Source organism: Silurus aristotelis (genome assembly GCF_946808225.1).
Source record: "Silurus aristotelis genome assembly, chromosome: 15".
NCBI classification, from domain to species: Eukaryota; Metazoa; Chordata; class Actinopteri; order Siluriformes; family Siluridae; genus Silurus; species Silurus aristotelis.
The window spans coordinates 6637295-6659799 of NC_139588.1; the positions used below are offsets into that span (position 1 = coordinate 6637295).

Consider the following 22505-nt stretch of genomic DNA (forward strand, 5'->3'; position numbering starts at 1 on the left):
TTGCGCACACATCAGTCCACGCTGAATGAGGAGAAAGAATGAAAGTTTTATTTTAAGATATTTTTACAGTAAAATACATACTTTATTTTTTACCAAAACCCTTGTGTACACACACACACACACACACACACACACACTGTATTGTATATACAAATACTGCAGTGTGTTTTCAGGAATGCTTATGCTTTACTGTGTGTGGTCTTGTTTCTTTTCTCACACTCCTATATCAGGTGAAAGTCTGTCAGTGTAGAACAGCAGGTGTGGAATATCAGCTTGCTTCAGGAACCTCGTCGAGATCACCAAAACCTACACGAGAAAGAAACACATGAGCTCACAGAGCACCTGACATCTACACATACACACACTTATATACACCCATTCACCACAAGGACAGTAAAATGCTATGAAAGGAAAAGCAGATTTGAAATAATACTACTATAAACTCAGAAACACGAGCAGTGGTCTTTCCCTAAAACCCAGCTGAGGACAGTTCCGAGAAAGAGAAATCTTGCAAACTGAAGGCATGAATGCCGTATTATTATCTCTGTTCCGAAGGCATTCATGGTGTGTCATCTTAATTCCTCTTAATGATTATTCTATTATCCTTGCTAAGCTTAATTTAGTTTTTACACTTAAATATCAAAACTGTGCCTGTGTTTCAAGTTCGAATAGTTGCTTTAACTTACTAAAAAAACACTTCCAGTAACTGCTTGATCTCTGCTTTCTTTAACACTCCCTCTAGAACAATCTCTAGTATCACAATTATAATCACCGTTGCTATGCAACATTCATGTATCGGCTTCAGATTAAGGCGTAATATAAAGGAAAAGTTTGCATGGGAAAAAAATGGCCTTGATTTATGTCGAAACGGGTATTTTAACATAACATGGAGAGAACATTACCATCATCATAGACACATGCTGAAGGTTCATGCAGATCTCTTGTATGTTCTATCATTCAAACCACAGGTTCTCAGTAAGAATGAAATCCAGATATTAAGATGTTAAATCGTTTTTTTCCTCGTTATTAATAAAATAGGTTCATTTCTGTAAAGCTGCTTTGGGATGATGTCCATTGCCCAAATTGTTTATTGTTGAAAGTGGTATACAAATTAAAGAGAGGTGGAGGTACATGCTGGAGAAATAAGGAAAAGGAAAGTCAGTGGGAGTAAGACAGAGTACATGTGTGTGAATGAGAGAGAGGGCAGTGGAGTGGTGCGGTTGCAGGGAGAAGAGGTGGAGGAGTTCAGGTACCTGGGGTCAACAGTGCAAAGTAATGGAGAGTGTGTTAGAGAAGTGAAGAAAAGAGTGCAGGCAGGGTGGAGTGGGTGGAGAAGAGTGATAGCAGGAGTGATTTGTGATAGTGGGGTATCTGCAAGAGTGAAAGGAAAAGTTTATAGGATTGTGGTGAGACCTGTGATGTTGTATGATTTAGAGACAGTGGCATTGAGTAAAAGACAGGAGGTGGAGCTGGAGGTAGCAGAGCTGAAGATGTTGAGGTTTTCGTTGGGAGTGATGAGGATGGACAGGATTAGAAACAAGTTTATTAGAGGGACTGCGCATGTGGGACGTTTTGGAGGCGAGATTGAGATGGTTTGGACATGTGCAGAGGAGGGACATGGGGTATATTGGTAGAAGAATGCTGAGAATGGAGCCACCAGGAAGAAGGAAAAGAGGAAGACCAAGGAGGAGGTTTATGGATGTAGTGAGGGAAGACATGCAGGTAGTTGGTGTGAAAGAGGCAGATGTAGAGGACAGGGGGGGTATGGAAACTGATGATCCGCTGTGGCGACCCCTAATGGGAGAAGTCATAGAAGAAGAAAAAGATCTGATTGCAAAACAGTTCATCTTAAACTGCTTGTTAAAGTTGTTTTAGATGCGTGTTCACCTGTTTCAGGCCTTCAAATTGCTACCTGCACTCAGGAACTGAACATTAAAATGCAACGACAATGCTCGTGGGGATGAACAAAATAGATTTTTTTTTCCTGAATGTTCGCATTTATTTGAAATATTCTTTCGCCGCCTGTTCGCAAAGCATCTAATCCAACACACAATGTTATTACATTTTAAATAATCAAGAATAATTCTCCTCATAACAGTCGGTGACATAATGCTGCTATGTTTAGGACGTAAAATTTTAATACGGAGTTGATGTTTGTTCCGAGTTTAGACTCACTGCACTATTATAAAGCAGAGACGCTTATAGCCACCATTTACAAGTTCTTTTTTTAACCCAACCATTGATCTGAGCTGTTTCTGGACAGACAGAGTGGGGGTTTTTTATGACTGAGTGCAGAGATGTGAATGATTTAGAACATTTGATTTAACCTTTTTATAAAAGGAAGAAAAAAAAAACAAGAAAGAAACAAATCTATGCTTAGTGATTGATCTTGGATCTTGGGAATTACATGCTCAAATCACATCTAATCTAAGTAATGCCATTAAAGTCAAACACACAGTTTATGCATTCGCTCAATCTATATGTGTATGTGTGTGTATTTGTGTGTATGGGGTGGTTGGGGTATTGGGAGCTTCTCTGCTTTTGTAATTTCAGATTTATTCATGATCTAGAGCTTTGATCAGCATGGCGCTTTCATTAAGGCCAGAATCGACTGCATGTCTATTGAATCTGACACAAACGTGTGCGCGCATGCATACGCGCGCACACACACACCCACATACGTTTTAATTTTTAGCTTTCATTCTCCAGGATAATGAGCCATGTTAATAGTACAGGGCCTCTGATGTCCTAATGAATACAGGTCAACATGCTTGTGTGTATGCAAACACACTCAGCCACCCAAACTCCCCACTACAACCTCACACCATTCATCCTGTAACACCACAATACACAATTCATTCCAATTAAAGACGGGTCACACTCTCCCACTTTATTAACCAGATATGCTCAAGACTTAATAAACTGGTTGTTGGTTGAAACCCTTGTGAGATGGGGAATAAGAAGTGCTTAATAGGGTTCATATATTTGCCCATTGCAATGAAACTGACTTTCTGTTAGTGCTGGCACACACACCTACGTGCTTGAAAAATTTAGCGCAGGGATTTAATGAACAGAAGTATAAATGAGATCATTGTAAGAAGCTCTAGAGAAGGGTGTCTGCCAAATGTCATAAATCGTACCTTCTGCTGTAACATAATTCCATACTCTGCCCTGTAATACCACATTATATACTGTATTCTGCTGTAACATCAATCTATACTCCCTCTCTATGACAACATCATATACAGTGCATTTAGAAAGTATTCAGACGGGCTTCACCTTATTCAGTTTTTGGTTGCACCCTGATACTATCATTATTTTTCCCATTAACTTAGTACCCCATAATGGCAAAGTGATGGCATTTATAATCTGTAAATCTATTCAAATAACAAAAAAAAGTATTTAGACCCTTTGTAACAACACTTGAGCTGGGATGAGGGAAAACTGGGATGACGATTCGTCTTCCTACATGAGACGACCCTAAGCACAGAGCCAAGACAACACAGGAGGGCCTAAGGGACAACTCTGTGGATGTCCTAGAGTGGCCCAACCAAAGCCCTGACTTACACCCTATTGAACATCTCTGAAGAGAAATTAAAATGTTTGTCTGCCCCCCCATTCAGCTTGGGATCCAGGTGTGCAAAGCTTGTTGCGTCATACCCAAAAAGACTCGAGGCTGTAATCTTTGCTGAAGGAGCTTCAACTAATTACTGAGTAAATTGTCTGAATACTTATGTACATGCCATATTTCATTTTTTTTTCTATTAAAATTTCTAGAATTTCTCTTGTCATCATGGGGTACTCAATGTACATTAATGAGAAAAAATGAATTTGAACATTTGTGGTATCAAGCTGCGACATAACAACATGGAAAATAGTGAAGGGGGTCTGGATACTTTCTGAATAAACCGTGTTCAACTGTAATATGAATTCTTAATCTGCCCTGTTTGCGATGATTGGCAAATTTTAGAAACCCATATTCTATTTACAATAGAACAACAAACACATATCAACTGTTGAAACTGAATGACAAATTCTTTAAACCATACCATTTTAAGATAAATATTAGGTCATTTTAAATCGGAAGACCTAAAAAAATAAAATAAAATAAAAAAATAGCTGGAACAAGAGCCACAAAAGGCTGGAAAATGAAATGTTAGCAACAGGAAACAGCTGGAAAAACATGCAACTAATTAGATTAATTGGCAACGTATAGCAAGAGTATCTTAGAGTGGCAAATCTCTCAGAAATAATGGTGGGCAGAGCTTCAGCAATCTGTGAAAAACTGTCAACAAATTGTGAAACAACCTCAGAATGATGTTCTTTAATATTAAATTGCAAAGTCAGCTGTAAAACCACATTATACACTTTAGAATAACACTACACCATACCATCATCATGTAACATAAGATCACAATCCCTTCTGTAACACCACATCAAACTGTCCACATTGTGTGTGTTCGGTGATGTACCATAAACCAAATTAACTGTAAATATTTATTGTTTGTATTCTGGATACAATGGATTATATAATTTAAAAAGTGTTTTTGTAGTTGTCATGTTTAATATTTCTCAAAAATCAAAGTGGCAAATGTTATATAACTAGTTTCATTCTTGGTTTCTTGTGTATACAGTAAAATCTTTAGAATGTAGTCTGGTCAATGAAACCAATACTCCATGCCCATGACACACTTGGTTCTTGCTTTTTCCCATTTAGGCCAAACCTTTAAGATGCGATTGACCTAATGTATTTTCAGCTTTAACCAGTAATTCACCTTATATTTAGTAATATCTTTAACACCATTGCAACACCATCATACTATAATACTTTGTAAAATAAAATAAAAACACCACAATATTACCACTTTACTCTCCAAATGGTGTAAACATTGTGTTGAAAACTGGAGCTCATTAAATAATGGGTTTCCTTCTAAATCTGTTTCGCCACAGTCACCAATGTCTCACTCAATAGAGATAAACCTCTAAGGATTGACGTTATATGGACTGATTTAGAACATTTTCAATGTATATTCATAATCTATTTACTCCTGTAAAGCTGATTTTGGAAAATGTCAAGTTTCATACAAATAAAATTGAATTAGAGTGATTGGCAAAATACATGACATATTTTGTCAATAACATATTAGTATATTTATATACTCACCCGTGTCCCTGGTTTATGTGTGGAGACAACCTCTCGAATCATTCGGAGCTCTGATGCAGTGACTCCGCCCACCATGAAGAGAAATAGCAACGAGTGATCGCTTGGATGGGGCCGGTTGACCTGCGGAGAGTGTAGGAGTGTTACACTCATGCAAACTTGTGTTGTGACTCAAAACCCATTCTTAGATGCCTGATGTTTTAATGTGCAAATAATAAAAGTAAAGGTGGTGATTTATACTCGTTCCATGTACATTACAGCACAGTGAAGTGAACCCCCGACCTTCTGATCAGTAACCCAGATCCTTTACCACTGAGCTATCACTTCCCCTGGCAATGATATGGGCAACAACAAAATTATTCTTGGAGTTTTTTCCTCCAATTATATATTCGTTCTCTTCTGGCTGCCCTCTTCTCTTCTTGCTTGTGTATCCCAGGCAACAGTGGCACCAGCTTTCACAATTGCCAGCAGTGCTGTTCAATTATCCAAGTTCTCTGGCTTAATATCTTTATTAAAATGTTGAAAAAAAAAAAGATATGCAGCTGTCCTCCTATAGGAAAGATGGTGTCTTTAAATGTGAGAAATCCATTACCATCACATGAATGCACTGAAAACTACACACCCACTACACACACATACAGTACACACTCTTTCCCACATGTAGATGTTCTGTAGGAGTGAGCCATGTGGTGCGTAGCCACCCCTGCTGAGCATGAGTGGCTGGGCACACATAAAGGCAGCGTGCGATTGGCTGAGAAAAGCAGCGAACATATAATAATTATCTATCAGATGATCCCCAAGGACGAAATGGCTGCTCTGCCACGTGCAACACTGGACACTAACTTGGGATGAAAAGGGAAATTGAGTTGCAAAGTAAGTCTGCCAAATTGAATATAATTGCCCATTCACATTACTGTCATATCTGCAATTTAAGAAGGCAGTGGATGTGCGAATAAATGTATAAATAAATAAGATTCAGCCTCATTGTTCATTATTAAGCATGTACACGAGTGAGCTTGGTGAGCAAGGATGTATTAGACACCACAGGGGAGGACACGCAGCATGTACACGTGACATCTGCAGCGACACGCTCGTTTCCTTGCATATGAGAGGGAATAAAAGAGAACGGGAGAAAGAGATAGAGAGAAAGAGAGACAGAAAGACAAAGACGTTGAGAGCGTAAAGGGGGAATAATAAAGATTGGCAAAATATGACTAAAGCAACCAACCTCTCACACAACCACATACATGACTTGGACATATTCAATAAATATAGATTGGAACGAAACCATACATGTTATAATTACTGACACTCATGCACTCATTATGGGATTTTGACAGAATTCAAAATAGATGAGACAAAAAATACACCTTTTGTGGCAAGACTGAAGGGGTTTGTTTTGTTCCTTCAAAGATAGTTATACATAAAAGCATGCAAATGCCTACCACTAGGGCATGACTGAAACAATTTTCCCAAACATACTTAGATGCAAAAAAAAAAAAAATTGTTTAATAACTACATAATCAAGTTTTGGCCATTGGCCATCCCAATCCCCTGATCTAAACTCGACACTAATACCAAAGAAATGATCTAGGACCTTGGAGGATCTAGAGATATTAGGTAATGATGAGTGCTCAGTGTTCTCCAAACTCATTAGAAACTCATAAAGGAAAAAGTAATGTGTTATGCTGGCAAAGTGAGAAAGTCCTAAAATGTAGGGGTGTCAACAATTGTAACACGTAAATCCCCCCCCCCCCAACCCCCGACTAGTATTTATTTTTTTGCTCAAAAAAACAAAACAAAAATTCTCTCACTAGTAAATCACAAAGATATTTTCCCATCCCTGTTTTGTAGGAATGTGCATTTTCATAAATGAGGCCGACACGTTTCCCATCTCGGTGCACAGCCGACGATAAGATAGATTAACTATCTCTATGTGTTTATTGGATAAGAAGTACTTTACTTTTTTTATCAAATATACAAAAATAAATTCAGGTATGTTAAAATGAACAAGTAATTTGTTTCCTTTTTAGAAAAATGGAACATTTTAATTGCTGAAATTGCATACAAGAATATCTGTAAAAAATTAATTTAATAATCAGTCATGATTTTTTTGCATTCGAATAACTCAAGCTACTTGAGGAATTGTTTCAACCCTATTTCTATGTGACCGTCAGGACACCCCGCGGACTCTGTAGTGTTGTGATACGTCATATTCACGTATCAGCGGTGGTGCTTAGAGGACGTGCTCAAGAAACAGTTTAGCGAGGGGGAAATCAATCTACATATCAAATATTGGTCACAAAATACTGTTTACTTTCAGTAGTGGACAGTAACAAAGTAAATGTAATTTGTTACTGTAATTAAGTAGCTTTTTCAAGTATCTGTACTTCACTGATTTCCATTTGAGACTTTTACTTCACAACATTTCAAAGTCAAATATCATATTTTTTACTCAACTACATTTTGTGAAATCTGTCTTTTTATTTATGAGGATAAAAAACTTAATTGGTCAAACACTCAGCAAACAACCAATCAGGGTCGAGCGTGCTGTTTTGAACTTGTTTGGTGGTTTCTACTGATCACCAACATACAGTTCAGCATCAGTTCAACAGCAAGAACATTATTTAGAGAGGAATAAATGATGGAAGAAACTCCAGATACGAACTCGCCACAGCATCCGTGACCTTGCTTGATTTCTTCGAATTAGTTGTAAAGAAGGTTTTGGGCTCATGATAATTTGAATAGATATCAATCAGTGTTTGACTCATTAATATCATTCTACTAATAGATCATTGTGTTGAGAGTAACATCAGAGTCTTTTCACATAGAGTTGATTAAAAGTCTTGTGACAAAAATAATAATAGAAACATTATAGCCATAATAAATCATAGTACTTTGAAAACTTAAGTAAATTTAAAGGTAAATACTTTTGTACCTTTAAAACTGTGAAAGTTAAAAGGGACACTTACTTTTACTGCAGTCACATTTTACCTTTTGCCTCTCTACTTTAACTCAACTACATGGTTTCTGTGCTTTGTCCACCACTGGTCACTTTCTAAACAATAAAAGTATAGTGCATCTACTAATAATTGTATAGAAATAAATAATATTTTACAGAAATGTGTTAAAAACGATGCATCGTGATACAAATGCCAACTTGTATCCGATACACACTTTTTTTAATCAGTGCATCACATTGTTAACTTTTATGCCGATTCACCGTTGAGAATCGATGAATCACTATTGTTTTGGCCACTTTTCCTAAGCAAGAATGGCAACACTTATGTAAACGATCAGGTTGGCAAATTTCCTTGTGTGTTACCTTCATAAACATGCTAAAACCCGTCTTCAGCAGGTCAGTAAGTCCTCCAGAAGCATGTTCTATGTCTTGGCATTCAGGTCGACTAGGGTCGAAGATTTCCTCCAGGACCTGCTTGATGAACGGACGGTACGTGGCCTACACGGATGAGAAACAAATGTTAATGTGCATGGACATTCATTCAAGTGCCTTTTCTTTTCCAGGAACAGCAACAAATGGGCTGAATGCGGTTTTAAATTGGCCACATGTGGATCCTCAGGGTGTTGCCTAGTGTCTATTGATTGTGAGATTAATATTCATGGAAGGATACTTGTTTCTGGAAGAGACGCCTTGAGTGCTTTGAGGTGAGTACGTCTGTGTGTACGTGTGTGTGTGTGTGTGTGTGTGTGTGTGTGTGTGTGTGTGTGTGTGTGTGTGTCTGGTGTGTGTGTGTGTACGTGTGTCTACGTGTGTCTGTGTGTATGTGTGTGTTTTATATTTCTATTTTCAAAGAAATTAATACTTTAAATTTACTTTAAAGTAAATAAATTGTACTGTGAAAAAAGGAGACAAAATATAACCAATGATAAAATCACTGTGTGTATGGATGGAGAAAATAAAGGATTGCTGTCCATGTTATTATTATTATTTTTTTATTTTTTGCTCAAAATGTAAAAATTTTTTTAAATACACTACATTTGTAGTTCTTGCCATCTTATTTTTTTTTTACTCTAAGTGATTTGAATTTCTGGGACTCTTGAACAACCTGGGTATAAAAACCCCACCCTTAACAACCCCACCCTGAACAGACCAGCCCTAAACCACCATTCCCTGAAAAACATTGCCCTGAAAACCCCACCCTGAAAAACATCGCACTTAAAACCCCACCCTGAACAACCCTGTCCTGAAAACATCGCACTTAAAACCTATGCACTGAACAACCTTGCCCGAAAAACACATGCCCTGAACAACCCAGCCCTGAAATAATATCACCTTGAAAACCCCTGCACTGAATCACCCTGCCCTGAAAACCCCTGCTCTGAACAACCCTGCCCTGAACCACCCTGTCCTGAAAACCCCTGCTCTGAACAACCCTGCCCTGAACAACCCTGCCCTGAACAACCCTGCCCTGAACCACCCTGCTCTGAACAACCCTGCCCTGAACAACCCTGCCCTGAACCACCCTGCTCTGAACAACCCTGCCCTGAACCACCCTGCTCTGAACAACCCTGCCCTGAACCACCCTGTCCTGAAAACCCCTGCTCTGAACCACCCTGCCCTGAAAACTCCTGCTCTGAACCACCCTGCCCTGAAAACTCCTGCTCTGAACCACCCTGCCCTGAAAACTCCTGCTCTGAACCACCCTGCCCTGAAAACCCCAGCCCTGAAAAACATATTCTGAACATCCCTGCCCTGAAAACCCCTATTCTGAACCACCCTACCCTGAAAATCCCTGCTCCAAACCACCCTGTCCTGAACAACCCTGCCCTGAAAACCACTATTCTGAACAACGCTGCCCCCTGAAAACCCTGCTCTGAAAACCCTGCTCTGAAAACCCTGCTCTGAACCACCCTGCACTAAACACATTAGGTCATTGATCATATTTGGTATTGGGAAATTTTGATTAATGCACTGCAAATTAATAAATAAGACTCTCTCTTTTTATATGTGCTCAGAAAAAAAAACTTTTCTCCATTTTCGACTTCTAAAATAAATAAAAAAAAGGTTTGTTTTGTTTTTCAATTGTGAATGAACGCACTGTAAATAGAATAAGCTAAATAAGTGAATGCCTTTAACAAATGGTTTCATACAGGGTCTACTTCCTGTGGACCATAACTGTTTTACCAGTTGCTGTTTGGAGAGTGAAAACGATGAGAGTAAAAATATGATGACTCATGTTTTCGAGTGGACACCAGGTATATAAACTGACAGAAGATCTTAACACACAGTCGGGGAACAAAAGTAGTAGTGAAAGTCATACTAAATAAGTTTCTACTAGGCATTCTGCTCTAATTTAATACAAAATATGTTTATTAAATGTTGTATTACTGAGATTTTAAATGAAATATTCACACAGATTGCAGCGATTTCTAGCATTTGCTTTATTGCCTTTTTTTTTTTTTTTTGGGCTTAAATGATGATGAATGGAATCGACAATATTGTGCAAAGGACCATTTAAAATGAAATCCTTAATCCAATTTTTACCAATTGAGATTAGACATGAGAAGTAAACATGGTCAGTAGAAATACTGCAAAATCATTAAAACATTTACTTTCTTTTTTTTTTTGTTCAATATTCCAAAATTCTTCTGTTTATTTAAAAAAAAAAAAAAAAAAAAAAAAAAAAAAAAAAAATCCAGATTTTTACAATGTAGTCTCAGAATATTGGACACCATCATTATGATTTGACACAAATAAATTCTCATTATTGGCAATAGATTAAGACTTTTTCAAGACTCAAATGAGCAAAAAAGTACAGAAGTAATTTAAATTTTTATACAGAATTTAATTTTCTTATACAGAACAAATTACTCTTGGAATTAAAATGTTATGTTGAATTTCCTTGCATACTTCTAGTAATACTTTTACTTTTACTTACTATTAGATATTGGAAATCAGTATGCTTTTTCCTACAGTCTCTGCTACATACTAAGAACCTACAATTAACAACGTTTTCAAGGAGTTGGATTATAATGCATATCTCTGACCTCCCCCATGTAATATATTTTGCATAATGTACATAATGTAGAATATGAGTAACATTACATATAAATGACTATATTCCTCTGTTATAAATGAATAAAGTACTGCGCTTTTCATGAGGTGCTTCTTGGAATCTATGTCGTGGGGTAAAATTTAGCTCTGAATTATGCCTTACATAGCTTTCATTTGTATTTCCCAAAAACATTCTTTAGTTTGCAATTGGAATCCAAACAAAAGGGTTTTTTTAAAGTTTGAAAATAAATGCAGCTTGATTATTATCATCTAAAGAATTGAACACAGACCCGCTAGAACAACCTTGGCAACTTCAGACTTGACACAGATTCCAAGCAAAGCTGGAAACACCATTTGTCCTGTTGATCATGAAAAAAAAGCTTTACCACAACCTGAACCTGCTGTGAGTCAGACACACAATGACCCACCCACACATACTACACGTCCGTTAACACCGAGATTACTGGCATCACTGACTACATGAACTAGCTATCATCACAACAATAAGTAGAAATTGGGCCATTTACCGGATTATACAATTCCTACTCTAGGAAAAACACCCATATAGGGTATCATTGACGGGAATCCTATTTCATCAATTTAGAAAAAAGTAACAATGCTCAAATTGTGGCCAATTATCCATGGCTATTAAAGCTGCACTTTTCATCAGGCATCACACACTAAAACAAAAACACTGCCACCATTTAACAGGTGCAAGGCCCACGCAATCAACTTAAATAGAAATGATAATAACTCAAATAATAACGATAATCATAAAAACAAACGGACCGTCAGTGAAACACGCACTTGCACTGGGTCATCCCTTAGTCATGTAATGCAGCATTACATAAACCCCTACAATCTTCATTAATATTAATGCAGTAAAACCATGAATGAAATAATAACAACATGCCCTTCCAGGTCAACGCGACTTTTCTCGGTGTGGGTTTTTATATAAATAACACAGTGGAGTCTAAAGCAGGTTTGGGGTATAACATTGGGTCTATAGCAAGTTTGGGGTATAACATTGGGTCTATAGCGGCTTTGGGGTATAAAATAGGGTATATAGCGGCTTTGGGGTGTAACATGGGGTATATAGTGGGTTTAATGTATACCATGAGTATTGGATATAGTGGGTAGTGAATAGGAACTATAGTGGAATTGAGGCATCACATGCAATCTATAGTGGGTTTGTGGCATAAGATGGTTTTTGTAGTATACCATAAGTAATGGTTTATAGTGGGCATTAAGAGGAGTCTATAGTGTGTTTGTGGTATGATATGGAGTCTATAGTTGATTTGTAGAATGACATTGTCTATAATAAGTTTGTGGTATAACGGCTATATAGTAGTTTTGTGGTAGAACATAGGGACTATAATTGGTATATTATAGGATCTACAGTGAGACTTAATTCACTGATATGATAGATGTGTTGGTTAAATAGGGAACCTAAAATATTGAGCTCCTAGTCTTAATATTTTAGTCACAACTGTCTTGTTTTGTCTTAGAAAGGCTCTGACTTTATATAATGTAATAAAAAAATGGAAAGCTCCTGCTCTATTTTAAGTTCTTTCAAAAAAATAAATACAACACAACTCTTCAGAACAAAACCCAACAAAACGGCTATGAAATTTATACCAAAACAATACTTACACATTTATAGTTTCTGAAAAAGTTTGCAAACATCTAGTATTTTGTGGTTTCTGAAAGACACATGCATGTTCCTTTCGCTTCAATGCAACAAACTAGGTAATTGAACGGTACTCATTTGCATCAAACTGTCACCTTAGGCAATAACAGCAGGTTCTGGATGAAATACATGCCACTATTTGGAAGGACATGCTTACTCATTACATACATGTAGGTCAAATATAGGTTAAATGCTCAAAATAATACTGAACCAACTTCACTACACAACAAGACAATGACCCGAAGTGTATGTCCAGACTCTGCAAGCGTTATTTAGAGAGCAAATAGTCAGTTAGAATGTTAGAAATCATGGAATGACCTGCCCAGTCACTGCACCTAAATCCCAATGAACTGCTCTGGGATGAACTGGGAAAAAAATCCAACAAATGAAGAACACCTTTGGCAGGTTTTACAAGAGGCATTTCAAAGTGTTTTTCATCTGAATGTTTGGAGAAACGAGCTGTACGGACGCAGAGAATGTGTAAAGCTGCTATTCATGCTAAGAGAGGATTTTACAATGGAAATAAAGTTAAGCATCTGCACTGTACATGTACATATTTGTTTGGTCAAAGTAAATCTTCATACAATTCAATTAGCGAGTTTGAATGACAAAAGAACGAAAGAAAACAAAAGAAACATGCATGTGTCTCTCAAAAACGATAAAAGACTAGGTGCCACAAACCAAACTAGGAGTTACTAAACACTGTATATAATGCAGAAGTTATTCCCACAAAGAGACAGACATCTTTGTGTAAGCAGTCTTATGCTAGATTAAATTCCATATGGAGAAATGATTCTAAACTGGACTACAATCTAAACAGTATAAGTAATTTCAGATGAACTAGACGAGGTTTTCTTAATGATGCCAAGTTATAATGGAACTTTAAAAAAAAGCTATTTTATTGTATTTTATTTCCACTTATCAGGATGCCAAGACATTTGCCTGTGGAAATCATTATACTGCAGTGGTTTTGGGGGGAAAATGGTAAATTAACATAAGTGTGTGTGTGTGTAAGATTGCTGTATTCGTTTTGCAAAGTACAATCCTGCTTCTGTACACGTGAAGCCAAAATCATTCTATAATCACACCTGTTCAATACATCTATTCAGGCATTTCTACATAAAAAGAAGAAAAAAATTAATATAATTATGACATTAAAGAGAATTTTAGAGTGAAATCTAATTTAAGACAATAAAACAGAAAATCTGTTCAGCTTTCACGGAGGCACTGTGCCTGGTAATACAATAAACCCCAATTCCATAAAAGAAGCATAAAATAACAGCCTAATTTTCCAATTTTATTAGGTATTACCTATTAAAAAAGGTCCATGATTGAACCCAATCTGTTCCTAACACAATCCGGTATATTGTTTCTGTTGATTGATGAAAAATGTATGAAAATAGACCAGCGGGAGACCATTTTTTAGTTTTTGGTTATAACATATCATTATAACACATTATTTTTCCTTTTATAAAATATTTCAAGTAGAACCATGTTAGAAAGCTTGGGTCATTACTCATCTGAAGAACACTTGTGTACGAAAGTGTAGGTAAGTTACAGCAAAGCTCTGGAGTGTTTAATCTTCTCAATATCACTGCTGAGTTGAAAATAATCCACTTCGAGAAAATGGATCTACGAAGCATTTTAGAGCCACATTAATGTATAAAAATAAAAAAAAGATTACGAGATTAAAATTGTAGCAATACGAGAATTAAGATGTAATATGTAGAGAAAAAAGTCTATTTTACGAGAATTCAAAAGTCGTAGCAGTGCGAGAATAAAGTTAAAATATTTTAAAAATATTTTTTTTTTAAAGTGCATTAGTCCTGTCCTTAAATTAATGTACTAATCTCCTGCTATGACTTGCTTAAAAGTACAAAAGAAGTTTCTTATTAAAGGACTGAAAAAGCACGTATGTACTCTACGTGAATAATGGATGCAGTTCAGTGTTCCATTCTGTTGCATATATTACCTTTTTGATAAGTTATTTTATAGTTACAGACACAGAGTAAGAGGTGTCTGTGGTCTCGCAACAGTTTCTCATTTTACGCTCTTTATGAATTCACTTCACGATAGCAATGAAGAGCTTTTTTTCTTCTGAAATGTAGCGGAGCGAAAATTGAGACATTACACATTAAAATGCAGTGAAGTAAAAGTTTCCCTAAAATGAAAATACTCAGAAAATACAATATTAGTATATGGACAAAAGATTGGTTTGTGCTTTTTAAACATCCTATTTCACATTTAGTCCCATTTGCAGTTACAATTAACACATAAATAAAGCGGATGGTAAATTATTTACAATCCACTCTTTAAGGAAGATTTTGAATTATTATCCACTAGAATTTAATTTTCTATAGCAAGAGATATTTTACTCCAACCCATGGAAAGCATATGTTAATGAAGCTGGCTTTGTGCAAAGGGGTATTGTTATGCTCGAACAGGTTTGGGTCTCCTAGCTCAGTTGAAAAGAAAATTTTATGCTACAGCATCCAAAGACATCCTAAACTATTTTGTGCCTCCAACTTTAGGAAAGAACCACATATGGCTGTAAAAAACTGTAAATAAGTTTTTAGTTTTTATCTGGAATTCTGTTTAAACATAGATTTTCTTTAAGTAACCATAGAGGATACATAAGAAACTACTTGTCTGTGAGCTTGTGTGTGTTATATATATATATATATATATATATATAAAATCCAGCCTAAAGTACTATATCGTCCTGCCAACAGTCAGAGCAAAAAAATATTTCGAGCGCCAGCACTGCAAACTTTGGCATGATTAAAGCCAGGTCTTTAAAAATGCGTGCAGTGTTGATTTCCTCGGAGCACCATGGGCCTGTGACCTCTGGATATAGAAAAGGAAAAGAAAAACATTGGAGCAGACAGTGATGTCATCACAGCAGGCCAGACACTCTCTCTCTCATGCAAACACACATACACACACACACACACACACACACACACACACACACACACACACACACACATACATTTTGAAAAAAAAATATATGTATGGGTCACTAATAACATTTGCATTTCTTAACATCACTTTAATTTTTTCCGGAACCAATTAGTTTTTTTGTTCCTAAAATAAATATTAAGAGATTGCTGTAGATAAAAATAAAATTAAATAAATTTTATTAAATTAAATTCAACAAATAATAAAACAAAACAAAAACATAAAATGACACTCGGAAAACTGCTTCCTGCTGGCTGTCATTTAAGTGTTCTGAAAAAGATAAACAAAGTCTCTCTCTCTCTCTCTCTCTCTCTCTCTCTCTCTCTCTCTCTCTCTCTCTCTCTCTCTATCATTGTCATTGATTTCATCAGTAGACCCTTGTAACTAGTTTCACAGGTACAGTGCTAGAGTGTTTAGGTAACTGCTACTTTTCTCACTTTCTTGCTTGATTTCTGATTCTTCTCTCTTTCTCACATATCTCTCCATCTCTCTCTCTCCTTCTTTCTCTTTCTCTTTGTTTCTCACACACTCATACACAGGAACAAGAAGCTAGGTAGGCACAGTTCCACAAACACACAATACGTTTATCAATTCTGAGTGACGCACAGACACAGAGTCTGCCAAGGTCCAATATGTCTCTGAGTAACTGTGATTCTGTGTCTGTGTGTGTGTGTGTGTGTGTGTGTGTGTGTGTGTGTGTGTGTGTGTGTGTATGTGTGAGTGAGAAAGAGAGAGACAGGGACAGAAAGTGACTAAAGCGTGAGCCAAAAACAGTTGAAGTGTTTCGAAAGGCTGCGTCACACAACAAAAATATGGTTATGAATTATTCTTTTTTATTATTATTATGAATTCTTAACCGAATACGAAATAAAGAAATGCTTTACTACTATTCATTCCATCATGAATATGGTTTTTTAATATCGTATAAATACAATAAACCAAACATACAGTATCATCAAACAACTATGATTTAATAAAGGATCAATACTGGCTTTAAATTGTCTGATTATTTTGGCAGATCACTTTGCTTGCTTCTAGAAATGCTGAGAGTTAGTTATTTGTTCTGCTTAAAGAACAAGTCTATGGTACTCTTGCATAAATTTAAAATAGAAATAATATCAGCTATACTACTGAACTACCACCACTACTACTCCTACCATTACCGCTACAACTACTCTTACCATTACCACCACAACTACTCCTACCATTACCCCTACAACTACTCCTACCATTACCACCACAACTACTCCTACCTTTACCACTACAACTACTCTTACCATTACCCCTACAACTACTCCTACCATTACCCCTACAACTACTCCTACCATTATCACCACAACTACTCCTACCATTACCGCTACAACTACTCTTACCATTACCACCACAACTACCCCTACCATTACCCCTACAACTACTCCTACCATTACCGCTACAACTACTCCTACCATTACCCCTACAACTACTCCTACCATTACCCCTACAACTACTCCTACCATTACCGCTACAACTACTCCTACCATTACCGCTACAACTACTCTTACCATTACCGCTACAACTACTCCTACCATTACCGCTACAACTACTCCTACCATTACCCCTACAACTACTCCTACCATTACCCCTACAACTACTCCTACCATTACCCCTACAACTACTCCTACCATTACCCCTACAACTACTCCTACCATTACCGCTACAACTACTCCTACCATTACCGCTACAACTACTCTTACCATTACCACCACAACTACTCCTACCATTACCCCTACAACTACTCCTACCATTACCGCCACAACTACTCCTACCATTACCGCTACAACTACTCCTACCATTACCCCTACAACTACTCCTACCATTACCACCACAACTACTCCTACCATTACCACCACAACTACTCCTACCATAATCCCTACAACTACTCCTACCATTACCACCACAACTACTCCTACCATTACCACCACAACTACTCCTACCATTACCACCACCCCTACAACTACTCCTACCATTACCCCTACAACTACTCCTACCATTACCCCTACAACTACTCCTACCATTACCCCTACAACTACAACTACTCCTACCATTACCGCCACAACTACTCCTACCATTACCCCTACAACTACTCCTACCATTACCACCACAGCTACTCCTACCATTACCCCTACAACTACTCCTACCATTACCCCTACAACTACTCCTACCATTACCCCTACAACTACTCCTACCATTACCACCACAACTACTCCTACCATTACCCCTACAACTACTCCTACCATTACCCCTACAACTACCCCTACAACTACTCCTACCATTACCACCACAACTACTCCTACCATTACCCCTACAACTACTCCTACCATTATCCCTACAACTACTCCTACCATTATCCCTACAACTACTCCTACCATTACCCCTACAACTACTCCTACCATTACCCCTACAACTACTCCTACCATTACCCCTACAACTACTCCTACCATTACCCCTACAACTACTCCTACCATTACCGCTAAAAACCACTCCTGCCATTACCGCTACAACTACTCCTACCATTACGCTACAATTACTCCTATCATTAACGATACAACTACTCCTACCATTACCGATACAACTACTCCTACCATTACCACCACTACTACAAAAATATAGCTATCACTACAAATATTTTCACCACTACAAACCTATCACTACTGTCACAAATACAAAAACTATAACTCTTACTACAACTACCACTATTACTTTCACTGCTACAAAAACTACATCACAACTATCACTAATACAAAAACTAAACTATCACTACCACCACTTCTACTACTACTACTAGTAATGAATATATGTTCCACAGAAATTCTAAAACTCTTCTGTTAAACATAAAATCTTTGAAAAATTACAGAATTTGGACACAGAGGGAATGTCTTACCAAAGCTGTTTTAAAGACATTTAAGCCAGTTCTATAGTACAGTACATTCTACAGTACTGCAATAATAAGTAATTCTAGTCATTGTTTTCATTATTACCTTCCCAACGACCCTGTTTTGTCGTATTTACTTATATAAGAGAAAAATAAAGTGTTTTGGATCTGCTACAATGCAAAAAACTTGCAAATTGCCCTGTATAAGAGGAATAAAACACAAAGACTTTGTGTGTAAAATATTCCACATGGTGGCTGGGAGTAGGGTAAAAACTGATTTTGTTTTATTCACAATATCCGACGTATAGCTTCAGGCCACTCATGGCAGAAGTGTGTTTTTGTAGATAAATATTCTGGACAATAAATCGGTGCTGTGTGATTGCTTTCTTTGTTGTATAGCCACTGTGTAAGCACTGAAGAAACACTGACCTGGTGCGCACCATCGCCGGGGCTGTAAACTGAGCGCAGCCGCTTCAGGTGCTCTCGGGTTCGGCCCAGGCTTCTTAAAGTCTCAAACATGCGCTCCAGTGCTGCGTGGACACGATCTGTCGTCAGTTCCTCAGGGTTAGAAACACCTAAACACACACACACACACACACACACACACAGATTTGTCAAACTGTTGTGTAAACCTTACATTTAGATAATGAGTAATGTCATGACTACACCTAAACATTCGTAATCAAAAGAAAACATACATGCTTTCAGGGGCGCGGTCAACCATAAACTGTGGGTGGAAGGAAAGGAGTGATGATTCTCACCTGTGTCTCACTACCTCCAGCATACTTATCTCTGTTTCCTGGTGCTTTCAGGCAGAAACTGCCATGAGCCAGATAGACAGAGATTCATAGCTGAAGAGCTTGCAACACACTCACACACTCCGAGTCCCACACACTCATGCACAAAGCGCATTCTTGCCCTTGAAAGAGACCAAAGCCATGCTCTAGTGAAGGCCACTATTGAGCTGCATTTCTTTAAGTTTTACGAGTTTTTGAAAGCGTACTGCAAACAAATGCGAATCTGCTAAAATTCCTTGCCTCCCCAGTCTCCCGACACTTCCATACACACCAGGCTGTACAGATTTCCCGCAAATAAAAAGCAAGAAAGCTGTCCAAACTGCTCTTTAAGTAAAATAATATAAAAGTGAAATCAAACATAGAAGAAAGGAGTCAGACTGTGTGATGTGTGACATCAGGCAATGGTCTGAATGTTCCTAGAGAACATGGGGCAAGAGCACAAAAGCTCTTTTGAAAGAAAGAAGTAGTAGTAGAAGTAAGGAATGTCTCCTGGTTTCATCAAAATCTAATGTGTGCTCTAATGTGTGCTCACTAAACCCACAGCTTTAGGAAACAAGAGCTAAGAGAGGGCAAGGAGAGAGTAAGGCAAAAGATAAAAAGATAAACGAGATGGGGTGCTAGTGGCAAAACAAGGCGGATATTCCAGCATTCAGATGTGTTTTGATCCTAAGCTGGGTCACGGCACCGGATGTGGACTGCAGAACCATTGGGGTTAAAAAAAAAACCTGAAACTCGCTGCATTATAGTTCTCAACCTTTAAAACTAAAGCCTTGCCACTTAAGTATTTTTAAAGCATACACTGATATGTCAGATAAAGGTGATAGAAATGTGGATATCTACGGTGAGGTCCAAAACTCTGAGACCGCACTAAACAACAAACAAAGGAAAATGAAAATGGTCTAAATCACTCAGGGTTCAATATGACTTTTATTTTTCAAATTTGTGACTCATTTGCAAAGAGGTCAGATGTTCCTTAAGATTGATCCCTTTCACTGAAAAACGTGTTTAGGCGACTCACCCATGGTTTTGATTGAGCGTGAATCATCAGGATTTGCACAAACCTGTGAAGCTCGAGTGCACGCTGTAGCCAAAGCAAAAAAAGTTACAAACCAAACCGAATACGAAGAACATTTTGGAATTCATGTACTCTTTTTTTTCATACAATTAAATTTTTCGCTAAAGTGCTTCCTCATGATATAGTTTGCGATGAAACAGTTTTCAAACGTTTTCTTTCACTATACATATACACACTATATGGTCAAATGTTGCGGACACCTAACCATAGCCTCTATATGTCCTTGAACATCCTATACAAGATTTATTCCACAGGTGCTCATAATATGACCTCCAATATGCCTCCAAAGGATTTTTACTATATTCTGGAGCCTGTCACTAGAGAGTATTGATAATTTAGCTACAAGAGCTACAAGGCCTGGCTTAGTTCAGTCAGCGTGTTCAGTGGGATTGAAATCCGAGCTCTGTATAGGACACTAAGGGTGTAGAGGTGGTAGTTATTGAATGAAGGCATTAGACTTTGGATCTGAACATTGTGAGTTCAAATCCCATCCACAACAAGCTGCTACTCCAGGGCCCTTGAACAAGGTCCTTATCCACATAGCTGCTCAGTTGTATGAATGAGATAAATGTAAGTCGTTTTGGATAACGGTTTCTGGATAGTGCAGTAAATGAGTTGTTCTACTCCAACCTTAAAACACCATGTCTTCATGGTTTGCAGGGACAAAGCCAGGCTGTAACAAGTTTGAGTAGTTCAACTGAAACGAAACTAAATGATACAGCACATAAAGACATTTTATATAACTGTATATACAGTGGGTACGGAAAGTATTCAGACCCCCTTAAATTTTTCACTATTTTTTATTTTGCAGCCATTTGCTAAAATCATTTAAGTTCATTTCTTTTCCTCATGAATGTACACACAGCACCCTATATTGACAGAAAAACACAGAATTGTTGACACTGTTGCAGATTTATTAAAAAAGAAAAACTAAAATATCACATGGTCCTAAGTATTCAGACCCTTTGCTCAGTATTTAGTAGAAGCCCCCTTTTGATCTAATACAGCCAGGAGTCTTTTTGGGAAAGATGCAACAAGTCTTTCACACCTGGATTTGAGGATCCTCTGCCATTCCTTCTTGCAGATCCTCTCCAGTTCTGTCAGGTTGGACGGTAAACGTTGGTGAAAAACTATTTTTAGGTCTCTTCAGAGATGCTCAATTAGGTTTAAGTCATTGCTCTGGCTGGGCCATTCAAGAACAGTCACAGAGTTGTTGTGAAGCCACTCCATCGTTATTTTAGCTGTGTGCTTAGGGTCATTGTCTTGTTGGAAGGTAAACCTTCAGCCCAGTCTGAGGTCCAAAGCACTGTGTAGAAGGTTTTCGTTCAGGATATCCCTGTACTTGGCCGCATTCATCTTTCCCTTGATTGCAACCAGTCGTCCTGTCCCTGCAGCTGAAAAACACCCCCACAGCATGATGCTGCCACCACCATGCTTCATTGTTGAGACTGTACTGAACAGGTGATGAGCAGTGCCTGGTTTTATCCACACACATACCGCTTAGAATTAAGGCCAAAAAGTTCTATCTTGGTCTCATCAGACCAGAGAATCTTATTTCTCACCATCTTGGAGAACTCCATGCGGGTTTTCATGTGTCCTGCACTGAGGAGAGGCTTCCGTCGGGCCACTCTGCTATAAAGCCCCACTGGTGAAGGGCTGCAGTGATGGTTGACTTTCTACAACTTTCTCCCATCTCCCGACTGCATCTCTGGAGCTCAGCCACAGTGATCTTTGGGTTCTTCTTTACCTCTCTCACCAAGGCTCTTCTCCCCCGATAGCTCAGTTTGGCTGGTCGGCCAGCTCTAGGAATGGTTCTGGTCGTCCCAAACGTCTTCCATTTGAGGATTATGGAGGCCACTGTGCTCTTAGGAACCTTAAGTGCAGCAGAAATTTT

The 22505-nt window shown here is 37.9% G+C and overlaps 1 protein-coding gene across 1 annotated transcript in view; it reads right to left on the reverse strand.

Moving 5' to 3' along the window:
- Positions 1-60: 60 nt before the first annotated feature.
- Positions 61-22505, reverse strand: part of scfd2 (sec1 family domain containing 2) — a 145214-nt gene continuing 122769 nt past the window's right edge. The window contains exons 6-9 of the mRNA XM_083563044.1: positions 19169-19314; positions 8487-8621; positions 5165-5284; positions 61-306 (exon numbers count right to left, since the gene is read on the reverse strand). Coding sequence (XP_083419170.1) covers positions 214-306; positions 5165-5284; positions 8487-8621; positions 19169-19314 — 494 coding nt within the window. The 3' untranslated portion in view covers positions 61-213. The remainder of the gene's footprint in view (positions 307-5164; positions 5285-8486; positions 8622-19168; positions 19315-22505) is intronic.